The 17,460-nt window shown below is 41.8% G+C and overlaps 1 protein-coding gene across 2 annotated transcripts in view; it reads left to right on the forward strand.

The window, feature by feature from the left end:
- The window catches only part of ralgps1 (Ral GEF with PH domain and SH3 binding motif 1), a 147,903-nt gene that overhangs the window by 111,790 nt on the left and 18,653 nt on the right, over window positions 1-17,460 (forward strand). For both annotated transcript variants that reach the window (XM_029259572.1, XM_018758380.1), the window contains exons 10-11: window positions 8,275-8,412; window positions 9,617-9,710. In XM_029259572.1, coding sequence (XP_029115405.1) covers window positions 8,275-8,412; window positions 9,617-9,710 — 232 coding nt within the window. The remainder of the gene's footprint in view (window positions 1-8,274; window positions 8,413-9,616; window positions 9,711-17,460) is intronic.

Below are 17,460 nucleotides of genomic sequence, written 5' to 3' on the forward strand. Positions count from 1 at the left end.
CGCGTGAGCAGTAAATTTGGGGTCCCAGAGCTTGATTGTTCTGAGACTGTAGTGTTTTTCTTTCGGTCCGGTCAGGAATCTTGTTATCGTGATGTTTTTGTCGGCCTCGGAAGGAAGCCGTCAGAGGGGATTTAGTGTGACACTGGATGGAAAAACATTGTGAATCCGTGCTTCCAGCTGGCACCCTCTCACACAGCTGGCAGTCAGGAATACGTCACATCCTGGGCAGGATCTGCCAGCCTGGTAGAGACTGGTAGGTTCTCTATGATTTGTTTTTAAACAAATCATCCTGTTTCCAGCTTTCAGTCTTTTCATTCTACATGGTAGTAATTTCTATTCCTTTTTAAGACGAGCTTTTAAAATATCTACAAGCTTTATGTTGAAAATCTAATGATGTCAAGGTCAAGGAGATAGCTCTCCATAGACTACTTGCATGACTGCCATCTTCGAAATTCATATCAATGCCTTTATTAGGTATAGGGTGGATACATGCTGGGCCTTAATGAGTGGATTTACCCGAAATGGTGTATTGGTAAAATACAGTGTTCAGATGGTGCACTGATTCCAGAGAGGAGCATCACCTGGATTGTGTTAGCTTGGGGATGCTGTTGCTGCTCCTAGTGAGGAAACAGTGAAATCCATTCCTCTCTCAGGTTTTTCAGGAAAGGGGCCTCGGCACTGCTTGTTTCAGCACTTTCCAGAGCCTGCAACAGAAAGTGGTGGTGAACCGAGGGAGTTGGGGATGGGGAGTGATCTTTTTTGGCAGGTACATCTGGCCCATGCTGTCCATCCCAACACCTGTTAACGTTCAATGCGTGTGTTTGCGTCTGCTGCCACGTGTGATTTTTCCCTCGGTGATATCCAGAGCTCTACAGGAATCCCTGCTGCTTGATCCAAACCAAGTACTTTTTAATTAGCTGCATGAGCTGCACAAGGTACTCTTTATTTAACCTGTTGTCATAAAGAGTTCCACAGGAATGTTCTGTAATCACTGACAGAACGCTCTAGATGCCACATGGACTCTAGTGTACTTTTGTAGAGTGTTTCTCTTTGACTCTTAGAATGTTTAATCATCCATCCATCCATCCATCCATCCATCCATCCATCCATCCAACATTACAAGTAATTATATGTCCAATCCAGAATTATTTGTGATTAAAAGACAAGATTCTTAAAACCTAGAGGAAACTATCCATATTTTAAAGGCATGTTAAAAATTATGTAGTAATTTAATTTTTTAAGAAAACTCCGTTGCCTTTCAGTCTTGCACTTTTAATAGATTAACATTCATAACATTGATGTGTTCCTTCAACTGCAGCATTACCTGCTGCTCCTTCCTAGTTCAGTTTTCTTCACCAGTTCTCCTTCGCATAAAAGGGACAAAGTGTTACTTAATCCCATTGATGGAGGAAAAGACTGGCCTAATAAATGGGGAGAGAGGTTGGAAAAACATTAAAAGAGTTTTGGTTTGGTACTTCTTTGTTACAAGATTTATTTTTAGACACAAATGCTGTAATGGTTTCTAAGCGCCTTGATGGTTCTCTATCCTGATCCAGAGCAGATAAATGAGTTAAAGATGGGGCTTTGGAGATGCCACAGCATCAGACTATGCTCCTGGTATGAGTTCATGCTGAAAAGTGCACCTGTCACTCACAGAGGAGAGAGATGGGATTGTGTAAAAGATGAAGGAGAAATGGGACTCTGTGGAGGGTGAAGAAGGGGTGGGACTATGTGAAAACTGAAGGAGGGATCAAAGTGTATAGATGCTGAGAAATGGGACTGTGTGGATCTCAAAGGAGAGACGAGGTGTGTTGAGATTAAAGAGATGGAATTGGTTACTGGCTGAAGGAGAGATATAGATGTTTGAGATTGTGATAGATGGCGATTGTGTTGGATGGATGTTGAAGGAGAGGTAGGGTCATGTGGAGGTTGAAAGGCAAATGAGGCTCCATGGAAATTAAAGGCATTAATGCAACATCATTATGAACCAGTGCTGGCACAAACATTGCGAACTTGTTGAAACAGTTTATGGTGACTGCTGTGCGTCCAAAATATTTATATTGAAAGATGACATGAAATTCCTGAAGACTTACTGAATTGTTGATATTGAGTGAACGTTTCTCATTGGGTTTCATTCAGAGGTCAGTGCATGTGTTTTTGTAGTTTAGACGTGAAAAAATAACTTCCTAATTACGGAGCCCCAGTGAAGGTATCAGGGGGACTCCGGAAACCTGTTGGAATATATAAATCAGGCACAAGTGAAGCTGTTGAAGAGCCAGAGCTGCAGATTGCCATAAGCGCTCTCAGCTCAATGGTTGGGGAGAAGAATAAGAATAACAGCTGTCAGACAGACAGATCGGTCTGGGATTAGGGTTGAGAACTCACTCTCCAGGTATGGGTTGAAGATAGTGAAAACCAGAAGGGGTACAAAGGAAACAGAAGGAGCAATAAAGGATATGAATTGCTGTGTGGACAGATTTTTTCCCAGTGTCCCATCTGTCAATATCCTTGTATTCTTGGCAGTTGCCAGCAGGGCAACATTTTATTAAAACTAAACCAAATATTAAACATCTACTGTACTATTTCATTGTTGAGTCAGATATGACATTTCAGTCCTTGGTATGGTTTCGGACATGGGGTTTTTATTGGCAGAGGCTTTCTATACAGCCTTGAGACTCCTGATTGTTGGCTGTCTGTGAAACCCATCACCTTGAGTGCTGGAACAAGCCTTTTGCTGAATATTTATATGGAGAACCTTCCTTTGGCTCCGTCTAATCTCACTTAGGGGTTTTTTGTGTTTTTATTCCCTTCTTCATTTGCATTTCTCTCCTTCTGCAGTGCTTGACAGGACTTTATTTGATGGTAATTTGTTTATGCATTTTAGAAGTTTTTATTTTTTACACCCACCCAGCTTTTTAAACGTAGAAGCGCTACGTTCAGTTTATTTGCTACAGTCCACCTCACACATTTGAAACGGATTGATCTTGCATTGATGGAGCTGGTTGCGCGTAGCCTTCTTGGTGGTGTGTAAGTGGAGTACTTCAGAGGCAGAAATACTGGGGTCACCAGTCCAGGCGGAACAATGGAACTAAGTGTCTATTAAACATGATTGACACTTAGGCAAGGAGGACAAAGATCCATTGGTGGGTGGTAGACTTGCCCAGTCTCTTTAACCACTTCCTTTAAGTGTTCCTTCATTTCCTTTCAATCGGAACCAGCAACACTTTGTCTTTCCAGCTCCCCGATCTCCAACTGATGTCATCTGCAGTTGTTTTTGGAGATCCTATTGCTTCCAGAACATCCCTATTAATGAGTATAAGCATAAGCTTCTCTGTGGATCAGATCAGCCAGTTAGTTTTACTCTTCTGGATTTTGCTTTGTGTTTTTACTTTGTTATTACAGGCTTTTGCACTGACAGCCTCAAATTACACTGAACTACCTGAGAGAAAAGCCTGGAAAAAAACTGTAGAAAACTGTGCCAGCTGGAATTTTACATCACTAAATGCAGGTTAAGGCAAAACGTTAACATGACAATAATAGCTGAAGAGTCTCCAGTGACAGCAATATAGGTCTCGGTTTAGCACTGAATTAATCAGTGGAGATTGAGCTGGCGAATGGACTCTTCTGAAGCTCAGGGAGAGAGCTGAAGAGAAGTGTGCTGTTCGGAAGTGACTGTGTCAACCTCTGATGTGAACAGGTTTTTCAGAAGTCAACCACAGGTGACACCTCTTAATATCTGGGCAGCAGGTGGCATAGTGGTTACAGCTGTTGCCATATAGTATTGGAAGGACCCGGGTTTGAATCCCACTCCTGCTGTAGAACCCTTGACCATTCTACTTAGCTTGAACTGACACAGTAAAAATTCTCTGCTGTATTAATGGGTAGGGCATTGTAAGTAGGGACGTGGTGGCGCAGCTGGTTTGACCGGGTCCTGCTCTCTGGTGAGTCTGGGGTTTGAGTCCCACGTGGGGTGCCTTGCGATGGACTGGCGTCCTGTCCTGGGTGTGTCCCCTCTCCCTCCAGCCTTGCATCCTGTGTTGTCGGGTTACGCTCCGGCTTGCCACGACCCCGCTTGGGACAAGCGGTTTCAGACAATGTGCGCGTGTGTGTCATTGTAAGTAGCTTAGTTTATAAGCCTAACACACACACACACACATTTTCAGAACCGCTTGTCCCATACGGGGGTCACGGGGAACCGGACCCTACCCAGTAACACAGGGCGTAAGGCCGGAAGGGGAGGGGACACACCCAGGACAGGACGCCAGTCCGTCACAAGGCACCCCAAGCGGGACTCAAACCCCAAACCCGCCAGAGAGCAGGACCCAGTCCAACCCACTGCGCCACCACGCCCCCCATAAACCTAACATAGCTCAGCAAAGTGAATAAATATAAATCTTTTTTCAGTCACATGGGGTGTGATGATTGACAGAAGCCTGCTAGTTGCCAGCTGTAAGCAGACATGAGAGATACTCTACAGGTTGCAGATAGCGGTCCTGCATTCAATAATGTGGAAGAAACAAAAATAATTTTATAAAATCTGAACAACTACTTGCATGTCGTAACATAACCAAGAACAGAGTTGCAACCAAATGTGCCTGGTTTACAAAGGCAACAATAGTAAAAGTGGACACATAAAAATATTTCATGATAAAAGTCATAAGAGCAGAATAAATGACATTTCCATGTATATTATGATAGCCTTAAGGATGTGGAAACCCAAATAGAGCTTGTTCCAAAGATTAAAACAGTACCAGTGAATGCAGAAAATGTGACTGTCAACACAAAACTAGCTGCTTTGTACATTATGTAGGATTTAAGGATTTATTGAACCCAAACTGGAAATATGAACTATGAATCCAAATCATTCATATACCCGTAATATTAAATGCAGCCGCTGGAACACATGGGATCCGTTATCTTCAGCGCCATCTTACAAGTTAACAGTGGAAAATTTACTCCGGAAGTTTTGCATTTGTGAAATAAGGAGAGGCTGGACTCAGACTGAGATTTTAACTGTATATAATGGAAAGTTTTTTTTTTTTTTTGAATGAGATATTACATATCAGAAATCTAATTAGTTGATACCAAAATATTCTAAAACAATAACTACTTTCTGGATTAGATAATTTCATTATAGGATTTTATAAATTAAATTACTGGACCCTCCCAGAGTTTTCTACAACGTCATTCGAGTTATGTTCGTTCAAACACATCTTCTGTTCCAGTGAGCAGGGTCAATGCAAGGATAAATTAACTCATCAATAAGCCTTCTAGCCAGATTCATTTCAAGAAGAGATACATGGTCTCATGAACACATTTAATCACTGCTGGTTTCTAACAAGCCTGAGACACATGCAAATTCCAGAGCCTTTGCTCACAAAGGACTGCAGGCCTGGGTTTAATTAATATCTGAAAGCTATGCCTGATATAAAACAATATCTTGTTTTTGGACGTAAATTGAATTTCCTACCAGCTGATCTGTGACTCATGTTTAGGTATGACTAACGTATTTGTTGAATCCTTGGGTCTTTCAAAGTCTGCTTGTTTTTCCAAGCTGTGAGCACTTTTTTCAAAAGATCGGCATTTAAATTCAGTCAGATTGTGCATTTGTTCCGTGTTAGGCTGAATACTTTCATACACAAAGGATGTGAAAATTTTATGTGTAGGTCTTGGCTTTTGACATATTTGAAGCAAACATTTTATAATTCCACTGTAGAGATGTGTTTTGAACATTTTAACATTCTGAAATACATTCTGAAATACATTCTTCCAATGAAAATGCTAAAGGTATTGAAAAATGTGCCCCTACATCATATATGAGAATGGGTTTTATAGTTGCATTAACAGGTAACGTCAAAAAGATTTATCCCAAAGTTATTTTGTTTTTTTTTTTGTTTTACACAATCAATAGCGTTTTGACAAAAAAATCACGTAAGTTTGTAATAATCTGTCGAAATGAAAATGTACCCATGCACAACCGCAGTTACATACATCTTTTCATTAAACTGTAAAGGGGAGTTAACAGGTCTTTTTACAGGACTTCAAGGTCAGTAATAAAGTGCCAACAGTTTATTCATGCTTTTGTGTGAAATGATTGTTTATTAGCACTTCTTTCAGGGCTACTTGACTTGGCTGCGAAAGACGTCGATTTTCATATGTCAGTAAGCAGTAGCCAGTCAACCATGCGATTGCTTTGATCTCCTTTCATTTCCAAATAGATTAATCTACTAAAAAAACTGTGTACTCACCCTGATGTAAAACAGTCTATAATATGTGACATCTATAAAAAAAGGTATATTTGACCATGGCGTTGTCACCCCTGTTTAAACCATTTGTGTGCCACGCACCATACTTTGTGCGCTCTCTGCAAGCGTTTAGATCCAGCCGGGATCCTGGGTTTTCCAAGCCGGCGATTCACGCAGGCCGCTTTAAAAACAAAGATACGTGCCGATACTGTTGATTCCCACGTAGAATGCATCGTCTGCACAAATGGAAAAGACTGGGAAAAAACCCATCGCGTGAGTGAATGTGTGCCTCCCATCGTGGGTTTGGACACAAGCAGTCGAGCATGTTAGAGATGGAGCGGCTGTTGTTTTACACCACTGGTATCAGACAGTGGATTTCTTATTTAGCCTATAAATTGAATTATTAATACTGGGGCTGGACATGGTTTTTCTAAATTTGCTGTTTAGAGCAGTGAATTGATGTGCTGTTCTGTGGATGGCTGTGAGCGGTGTCCTTTCATGCAGTCATTGCACTAGAGCCTGCAGAAGCTGAAAGTCCATCCAATTTCTTAAAATATGTTCTGCTGGCCAAACCATCTGTGTGATGTAATGGGTCCAGTTGCATGGCGTCTGCAGCCACTGACTGGCCAGGTCAAAGGAAAAATGTGTGCTGGACATTATGATTCATAACAGAATGAAAGATTGATATTATGTAATAGAGTATTTTGCACTCGCACATTTGTTTTCCCCCCAAAGAGGGCCATAAATGAATATTTTGTCCATATGCTAATGAATATAGTGTAAAAAAAAAAAAAAAAAAAGTACTAGTGTAATACTGCTGAGTGGCTTTAGTACAGCTATGAATCCAAGAAATAAGAAGGTAAAAATCATGCATGCATATGTTAAATACATTTCTTACTGTAGAAATGAGTAAATAATTAAGTAGCACAGTGGTAATAGTATTAGTAATAGAAAATAATATTCTAAGTCCGTTTGAAGAAAGGCTTCAGCTGAATGAACTAACATTTACATTAGATTTATTCGTTTAGCACAAGCTTTTCTTCAAAGTGACATACAACTGAGAGAAAACAAAAGTGCATTTTCAAGTGGAGACAGTCACAGATATATATATATATATATATATATATATATATATATATATATACATACACACCACCGTTTAACCAGAGTAAATGACATGACATGGTGCTTATAGAATTGGAAGAGAGTAGTTTTTTACAAGGAGGGGGGTGCAGTGGCGCAGTGGGTTGGACTGGGTCCTGATCTCCGGTGGGTCTGGGGTTCGAGTCCTACTTGGGGTGCCTTGTGACGGACTGGTGTCCCGTCCTGGGTGTGTCCCCTCCAGCCTTATGCCCTGTGTTGCCGGGTTAGGCTCTGGCTCACCACGACCCTGTATGGGACAAGTGGTTCAAATGTTGTGTGTGTGTGTGTTTCTTATTCAAATGTATTGCAAGCTTATGGAGCAGATAGTGGATGAGAAGAGACTTGGGTCCAAAAGAGAGACCCATTTGATAGATGTATTAATAATAATAATAAATATCACCAAATATGACCATTTTAATAAGTTAATAAAAATGCCCAAAAAAAGTACAGCAGTGGTCACTGAGCCCAAGGTTGGTTTGTGAAATACAAAATGTACTTTAAAATTGTAGCATGCAGCAGCTGCAGAGGTTTTTGTTATTCTTCTCTATTTTTAAATATTATCCATGAACCCTGTATACCTTCTAGAGATCTGACTTGATGGTTATATTGTTGTATGGTTACATGCCTATGGTCACCCTGTGTTACAGCTATTCAGTTTCAGTGCAGCACCTTTTTGCTCCAACTGGTCAGCGAATAACATGATTCCACTGACTGTCTTGACCGAACATGTCTTGTTTTCTTTTTGAGTGATTAGTTGGAAAATGCCGTGGAGCCGACACCCCACGACTGACGACGGGTCGTCTTTGTTAAACAACGGCCTCTGCGTCCCCCGTGAGCGGGTTGTCAGCGACGATACTAATTTTGCTTGTGTCTTTCCCATCTGCAGGAATCTACCTGTTCGACATGATTTACATTGACTCCGCCTACCCAGCATCAGACAGCATCATGGAGACGGAGCAGAGGACCAACCAGATGAACAACCTTCTCCGGGTGATCTCAGACCTTCAGGTGTCCTGCAACTACGGTCAGTCCCTGTACATTGACTTTGAGCGTAAACCCAACCAAACTTCCTCTCGAACCTCCTTCCACCTCAGGGAACCGAGCCAGGAGGGAAAGCAGGTGGCAGAGTGGTTGGAGCCATCACCTTGCAATCAAAACGATTTGAATCCCCACTTCTGCTGTAGTACCACTGAGCAAGGCCCTTGTTCTAAATCACTACGGTAAAAATTACCGAGCTGTGTATGTAGCTTAGTGCTAAGTGTGCAAACCTAACATTGCGGGTTTCTTTGGGTAAAAGTGTCAGCGAAAATTGATTAAAAACAAAATAGCTACTAACAAAAGTTGAGGTTTGCTCTGATAGGGTTGCTGGGGTTCCCTCTCAGCCTTCGTTGGGTCTCCACTCCAGGACTCCTAGGGCCGACATGTCTGTGTTTTTGGCAGCCGGACTCGCGCTGTGCCGCTCGTTCAGAAACGGAGCCTAAATGCCACGGAACATGTGACAAGGAGCAGTTGTAAGGGTTCTGATTCCCCCCCCCTTGAGTCTTAAAATAACATGAGGCTCTTTTTTAAAAGTAAAGGGAGACCTGTAATAGTCCGACTCGTGGCGTCTTAATCAATCCCAGTTTTCGGGGCCTTTGTCGCGCTGTTTTCAGCCAAGCGCATGTGAATTGGCAGCGTGCGGTGCTAATCTATCACCGTCACACGCAGAACGAGTATCAGCTTCCGTTGCCAGGGCTGAGACCGAAAGGGCCCGCGGGACTCGCGTCCGTGCGAAGCGCCGTGATCGCTGCTGACAGGAGCGGACTTTCCCGCGATCAAAATAAAGCCAAGCTAGCGCCGCACGCGCCATAAATTAAACCTGGGAATGTTACCATTGTACTTTGCAACGAATGGGCTGTGCAGCTCGTTGCAAAGTGAAATGGTGAAACACTGACCCACAGTGAGGAAATGTCATCCGCTTGTGGAATCGACCCCTGTTCGCATTACATTTATTCGTTTAGCTGATGCTTTTCTCCAAAGCTACTTACAACTATTGACTCATTTTTACAGCTGGGTATTTGTACTGGAGCAATTTAGGGTAAGTACCTTGCTCGAGAGTACTACAGCTGGAGGGGAGGCTTGAACCCGCGACCTTTGGGTCCAAAAGCAGAAGCGCTAACCGCTACGCTACCAGCTGCCCCGTTTAGCATCCCTGCTCCTCTTACATCCGTCTTGACGTCCCGTTCCAGATCACCTGGCCACGCTGCCGCACGTGCAGAAGTACCTGATGTCAGTGCGCTACATCGAGGAGCTCCAGAAGTTTGTGGAAGATGACAACTACAAGTAAGTGTACCTGCATCTCCGGACCCCTGTGTGTTGTCCTTGTTGCCGTGGAGAAGTTTGACGCCTAATGAAATGCCGATCCACTGCACCAGTCTTACGGGGCCGTTTCTTTCAAACGGGGTCTTCCGAGAAATAACACACGTCATCCACGTTCCTTGAAAGGTGTTGAATTCCTTGTCAGGGAGTGTCGCAGCTGAGCGTTGAAACACGCTTGGGATGCAGAGCATCTTGGGTTTGGTCACATCTGCCTTGGCGTCCCTGCGTTTCCTCTTTGCTCCTCCGCCGGCCTGCTTTCACTTTCACGGAGATGTTACTGCTGTCATTTAGATGCCGAGTCCACCTGGATGTTGTGCCAGAGAACGTCTCTCACGGGTGCAACAGTAGGGCCCCTTCTGTGAGCTGAGCTAGGAAAGTGTTTTTGAGGAGGTGGTTCTGATCGCTCTTTGCTCACAGAGGTTAGTTCGGTTCCTCTTGCAATACACAGTCATTAAGTACCTCTTCCGTAAGGGCGAGTCACAGCGCACTTTACTTAGAGTCTATGTGTAATTGAAGACTTCCTCCCCCCCCCCCAAATGTCTCTGGGTGGTTGGTTTTAATCAGGCAGCAGGTGGTATAGTGGTTAAGGGCTGTTGCCTCTTAATTGAGAAACCCAGGTTTGAATCCCACCTCCTGTTGTAGGGTACTTGCCCTAAATTACTGCAGTGTAAGAAATGACTCTATAAGTGGGTAAATTGTTGTTACTAGTTTAGTGTATAAAATGTAACAATGATTTGAAAAGTGTCAGTTTGTTTAATGGTAATCATGGCCACATGTTGGTCGTGAGACTGAATAAGCGAGAAATCGGGACTAACATCTGTCCAGTGAACCCTGTTGCCAGACGCCTCCATCCAGACACAAGACAGATTGCTGAGAGTGTGCGCTGTCCTTTGCCACGAAGAACAGCCCTTTGCTCCATCTGTTTATGTAGCGATGTGGTGTGGAGGGGGATAATGGGAGCACACTGGGGGCTCCTCGTAGTCCCACGTCAGCTCAGATCCCTCTTGTGGAAGGTCAGCGGTGGACGTCTGCATGGCAGCCTCTGGAGCTGCTGTCCCTTCCCCGTACATGTTATACCCCACTGACAGCTTCTTCTTCGCTCCAGGATGACAAAAGCCGTCGGCTGGAAAAACTGCTTGCGGATGAGCTCATAGTTACCGCGTTAATTTACTCCATTAAATTATGTGCTGTCATTAACCTCCAGTGAAGTGCGTACTTTGAAGGTGGTCTGGTCTGCAGATGTGAAAGGTTGAAATATCAAAATAAAAAACACTCTGGGTAATTTATCAATGGGGGGTGCGGTGGCGTAGCGGGTTGGACCGAGTTCTGCTCTCCAGTGGGTGTAGGGTTCGAGTCCCACTTGGGGTGCCTTGCGATGGACTGGCGTCCCGTCCTGGGTGTGTCCCCTCCCCCTCCGGCCTTGCGCCTTGTTTTGCTGGGTTAGGCTCCGGCTCTCTGCGACCCCGTCTGGGGACAAACGGTTCAGGTGATGTGTGTGTAATTTATCAATGACTACCAGCATTATAAAGGCAATAGTTTCAAAAGTTTGCCTCCTTGTTTCTTGTGCCTTCGTAAATGTGCCAGTTTTGATTTACAGTTGGCTTGTGTGGCCTTTAATAGCTGGGTCACAGTGATCAGTAAATGAATCTTAAATTGTGAAGTACGGTGCCATTACTTGATCATTAATTAATCTTAATTAATCTGTCCTTCCATTTTAGATAACTGCTTTTCCACTGCAGGGTCATGGTGGTCCAGAGCCTATCCTGGAAGCACAGGGCATTACGCAAGGCACACCCTGGATGGGATGCCAGTTCACATGGAAATTTCACATTTTTTTAGAAAAAAAAAAAAATTTCACCATCTGAAATTCTAAAAACAGAAACTCCTTCAATGGTGGCTGTAACCGAGAGGGAATTGGATGGTCATTCTTTCTTGTTACTTCAGGGTTTTTAGAAAAACCTCATCGTCATCTCCTCTTCTGATCTCCAGGAGATGTGTGTCAAAAAATTGCAACAGTACAAATTCTGTTTGGTCTTAAAACATTTTTTCCCCAACATTTCGGTGATTAATCATCTCTTCTTTATGGTGAACCCATGGCGTCGGACGTACATCTTGAGCTCAAGGAGTAGCGCAGTCACGAATGCGTTGTACACGTTTGTTCGAGGGCTATTTTCGCCCATGGTGATCCAGGATGTTTGAAAATGAAGTCATTATATTATTTTAATTTTTTCAACACACTTAGAATTTCCAGTAATTTCCAGTGATTTCACGGTCACATTTTAATACTTCTCCGCTTAAACTTACGACCCTTGCCGGGTATCGTTTTCCAGTCGAGCTGTGTGTCCCTCGTGCTCAGCGCTGCCTGTGGGATGAGCGGTTGGATTTTTAAATCTGCGCTGTCCACAGCAATTTGGGAAGAAATGAGAACAGCCCGCAAAGTCTAGACATCTCCACTAGGTTTTAACACTCCGAAGACTTCTTTCCAATTAAGTAAGTTATTCCAGAAGCATGAACTGCACAGCAACCCTATTTCATGAAATGTCAGACTCAGTCACAGAATAATCCTGGAAGGAGCTGGGTTACTGAAACAAAGAAGAGTGAAGAAGATTGAGTTTAAGAGCACAGGGACAGTAAGCGAGAGTATGGAAGTCAGGCCACTGCTGAAGCGTATAGATCTCAAATATAAATAAATAAATTAATAAATAAATATATACGCACACACATACATACACACAGTTGACCCTCGAACAACACGGGTTCGAAATGCACGGGTCCGCTTATAGGTGGATTTTTTTCCAAGAAATATAATGGAAAATTTTTTGGAGATTTGCAACAATTTGAAAAAACTCGCAGATGAGCTGCGTAGCCTAGAAGTATCGAAAAAAATTAAGAAAAAGTTAGATATGTCATGAATGCATAAAATATGTGTAGATACTACTCTATTTTATCATTTGCTACCATAAAATATACACGTAATATGTATAACATCTGCAGTGTTTTGTATCATATAAGACAATATTGATGTAGGTACTGACAGACAGACGATTAATCTCAGACGACATAAACTTACGGTATCGATAAATACGATACTGTAAATGTATTTTCCTCTTCCTTATGATTTTCTTAACATTTTCTTTTCTCTAGCTTACTTTATTATAAGAATACAGTATATAACACATATAACATACAAAATATGTATTAACTGACTGTTTATGTTATAGGTAAGCCTTCCGGTCAACAGTAGGATATTAGTAGTTACGTTTTTCAGGAGTCAAAAGTTATACGGGGATTTTTGACTGCGCGGGGGGTCGGCGCCCCTAATCCTTGCATTGTTCAAGGGTCAACTGTATATATTTGTTTAAGCAACAGAAACAATAACCCAGAAAACAATACAAACAAGAGCACATACAGCATTTCACAGCCATATCAAAAAAATCATCAGGGGCGGTTTAGAACACAAATACACATTAAAATAGATTAAACAGAGTAAACAAAGTTAAGGTACACATCGCATTTTTACATGTTGAAATTGCTGGCAAATAGGCCTTTGCATCTAATTTAAAGTGTTCCAAAGTAGGACTCCTCCTTGACTATTTTACTTTGTCTATGTAAGAACATACCAGTATAATAATGTTAACTAGAATATATTTTTTTTATTATTTTAAATGGGATTAAAGTTTATCATGACATCCATTTCTTTAAAATCAAAATGAATATTTCCCTCTTTTTTTAATATAAGATTGCAGTTCCATCCAAAGAGGTTTTACCAGGAGAGATAATCAAAATAAATTTTGAATGGTTTCAGGGTTTTTTTCATTTCAAGTGCATTTATCATCTATGTTCATCGTAAATCATTGCACAACAGTTCTTACTGGACACATTCGATGGAATAATTTACATTTACATTTTTATTTAGCATACGCTTTTCTCCAAAGCGACTTCCAGTGGATACTATGTAGTGTTATCAATCCCACACACCTTATTCACCGTGGTGACTTACACTGCTAGATACACTACTTACACTGGGTCACTCATCCATACATCAGTGGAACACACTCTCTCTCTCTGTCACTCACACACGAAAATTTCTTAACCCGATCAGTTATACAATATTTATTAGTATAATTATTATGTTTTTTTGCATAGCTGATGGGCGATGCAGTAGCTCAGCGGGTCGCGCTGGTGGCTCACAGCTTTTACCCTGTGACGTTAAATCTGGGTTTCAATTGGTTGTCCTTGTGGAGTTTGCATGTTCTTTCTATATTCTAATGGGATTCCTCCCACAGACCAGAGACATTTGCAGACGAAGGCAAAAGTGAACCACTTATGAGAACTTCCACTACCGTGTTTTTGACTCAACGATAAGGCAAAATCTTAAACATTTTTATTATTGTTTCTATACACAGTTTTGTCCAGTGTTGTCCATCCCTGACATACACACCCTTGTGAAGGACATAAACCCGTGCTGACGTTAACACACTTGTGTCCTTCACCTGACTCTGCCCGTTCCAGTTCTGTCTTTTAATACAGCCTGAAACTTACTCATCTGCTAAACAATACACAATACAAATCCAAGGTCTTTTAAACTCCAATTCCAGCTCGTGGAATTTCAGCAATTACAGAGCTGTGTTCTTTCTAGAACTTTCTACAGCATCTAGAACCAAAGTAATATGCATAGTGAGTTATATAATAAAGTAAAATAATATTAAATGACTGCACTCCATCAGTCATTATTCAATAGTGTAAATGTTATTGTGTAGGGTAAAAGTGGTCATGCATGAATTAAGGAGTTTGGATGATGAATGATGAATGGAGCTCTGTGGGCATGATACCCCAGGTAACCTGAGCAAAAGAGATGAAGCAACGAGCTTATTTAGCCAACAGCTGCTTATTTTATTTGATAGCATTTCTCATACGTTCCCAAAACCCATAAAAAGTATTTCATAACATTCGGTTCCAGAATTTTTTTCTTCTCTAAACCTGAACTCCTTTGAAGCTCTATGCTGTTTGGGGCCAGAGCCACACAGGGTGGACCTTCAGTGCCGCTCCTGGGACAGCGGCAGGATAGTAAGGAACAGAAAGAGTGTCTTTCAGAGAGCCTCGGGCTTCCCTGGACCTGATGATTTCATCATCCGCAAGCTTAGCAGCAGCTTCTCAGTAGAACGACTTGCAGCGTGAAACATTTACTCCTTTTGCACAGCTAGACTAACGTTGCTTGAGTACCACCCTCATGGGTACAACAGCAGGCTCCCCCTGTGATGAGATTCCCGCTTGTGAAGATTGTGGTTGTACAGGTAGCCCTCAGCCTACGACACGTGCGACTTATGAGCTCCCAGCTGTCCCGTCGACTTTATTATATTATTTTCAAATGCCGATGTTTGCCCGTAATGTCTAAGAGCGAGCGCTCCGTACGCTGTATGATACCATCGACTGGCCGCATATTTGTTGTTGTTTGGGTCTCGGTCGGTGTTTGGGAGTCTGGCAGCGATGGCGTTTAGTTCACAAAACTTTTGTTTGTGATTCCCTTTAAATTACTTTTGATTTAGAATGTTGAGCTGGAAATGTGAGGGTTCGGGTGGTGCCGAAAAGAAAAAGCGGAAAACGATAGATTTTGAAATAAAAGTGAAAATAATAGAGCAGCATGAAAATATTATAACAGTGTCTATATATATTATATATATATATGATATGTATTATTGTTTTAATATGAACGTGTGAAATTAGTGAAAAAATATTGCAAAGCCCTATTATGCAATGTAGCATTCTTGCTTGTTGATTTTTTAAATATGTCCTTATGGTTTATCTAATACATTCTAATGGGATTTGCAATTTACAACAAGATCGTTGGAACAGAACATTGTTGTAAGCTCAGGACCACCTGTACTTTTTTTATTTATTTTTTTATTTTTTTTTATTATTTATTTATTTATTTTTTTTTTGCTGAGAGTATGAGTTCATAATCTGGGGTCTAGGAACCCGTTGGGGGTCTGCTGATGGCCTTCAGGGAGTCTGTGAAGCACAGACTTTTTTTTGAAAATAAAGTATAACTAAATGAAAAATTTGAATGAAGTAAAAATATTACCATGGTAATACTACCTCTGACATAATTCTATATGAATGTAACCAATTTTCAATGCAAGTAACAGAGTAATATTTTCTCTGAATGTTTTCTTGGAACTTATTTATGGATTTTTTACAGTTGATCCTTAGCGCTCATTACGTTCTTAAGGGTCTAGAGAAGGTGATACAGTCAGAGGGATGGAGGCAAAGTGAGGAAAGGTCAAGATGATGAGCCGAGGGCCTGAAGATGAGCTTCGGAGAAGAACTTCCGACTCCGGTGTCCTCTGATGCTGGACACCCATCGTGCTGTGTCCTCAGTCCAGCTTCTGCGAAATAATTCACCGCCTTCTTCTTATTTGATCCCTTCTTTCTTAGTCAAACGTCTCAACACTGAGCCTGGTGCTCTGTGAGGGTTTAGCACCGTTTCCTATGGCTGCACTCGCTTGCCTGTGTATGTTTGTGGTCTGTTTCTCCCCCCCAAAGGAAAGCAAGATTATTTTTCATTCGACGGTTTATTTTGTTGCTTCTCTTCAAAGGCGCCTCATATGAAATGCCATTAATAAAGAAAAGCTGCCGAGATTTAGGAAAATAGGAGTAGAAAGATTGGAATCTCACCCCCGCAATGTGGTACAATCGTGGGCCTGGGGGGCTCAGTGGGGGGCTTAGCGGTGAATCGGAAAACTCGATTAGCTGAATGAGTTATTTGAGCGTTTAGGAGAACCGCTTACACAGTTTACGGCACTTGAGCCTTGTGTCAGCACAATTGGAGGATTAATAAAACAGCAAAAGGGTGATTCTAAACACCCATTGAAAATTGTCAAGTTTCCTCCGTACAATTTTTTATTTGTGAAATCGGTAATAAGAAATAATTCATAAAATACAGTGCTGCTTGAAAGTATGTGAACCCCTTATGTCCCTTAGTTTGACCACAAAATGGTTATTTAATGAAGATCAGCGTTTCTCGTGTGACATAATAGCCGTGTAATGACCAGTTCCATATGTTCCCGTTAGAGGAGATCGTGTGTGTAGTAGAAACACACAAGCAGAGCAGGCGCAAAAATAAGTGAACCCCAAGTTGCATTGATTGAACCAAGTAGGTAAGTAGAATGAGGGGTGTAAATCATGCGATTTTTTTTTTTTTTTTTTTCTTTTTTCATTTTATAGTCTATTTTAAGATTCAAGGTATACATCTTATTCGGATATTCTAACATTTTATACAAGGATAATGACTGTCCCAATAGGGTTTGTGTACTTTCAAGCAGCACTGTGTATCAGTTGACAGCTGATGGGTTCGATCCCCACTCAGTCTGTGTGGAGTTTGCGTGTTCTCCCCGTGTCTGCGTGGGTTTCCCCCAGGTGCTCTGGTTTCCTCCCACAGTCCAAAGACATGCTGTTGAGGTTCACCCACAGTGTGTGAGTGACAGAGTGAGTGTGTTCCACTGATGTATGGATGAGTGACCCAGTGTAAGTAGTGAATCTAGCAGTGTAAATCACCTTGGTCAATAAGGTGTGTGGGCTGGTAACACTACATAGGGTTCATTGGAAGTTGCTTTGGAGAAAAGAGTCTGCTAAATCAATAAACGTAAATGTTAACAGCTTAAATGACACATCTGAGAAAGAAAGACAATTTCTATTTATTTGCTGCCAGATGCCA

This window comes from Scleropages formosus, chromosome 17 (genome assembly GCF_900964775.1).
Source record: "Scleropages formosus chromosome 17, fSclFor1.1, whole genome shotgun sequence".
Taxonomy (NCBI): Eukaryota; Metazoa; Chordata; class Actinopteri; order Osteoglossiformes; family Osteoglossidae; genus Scleropages; species Scleropages formosus.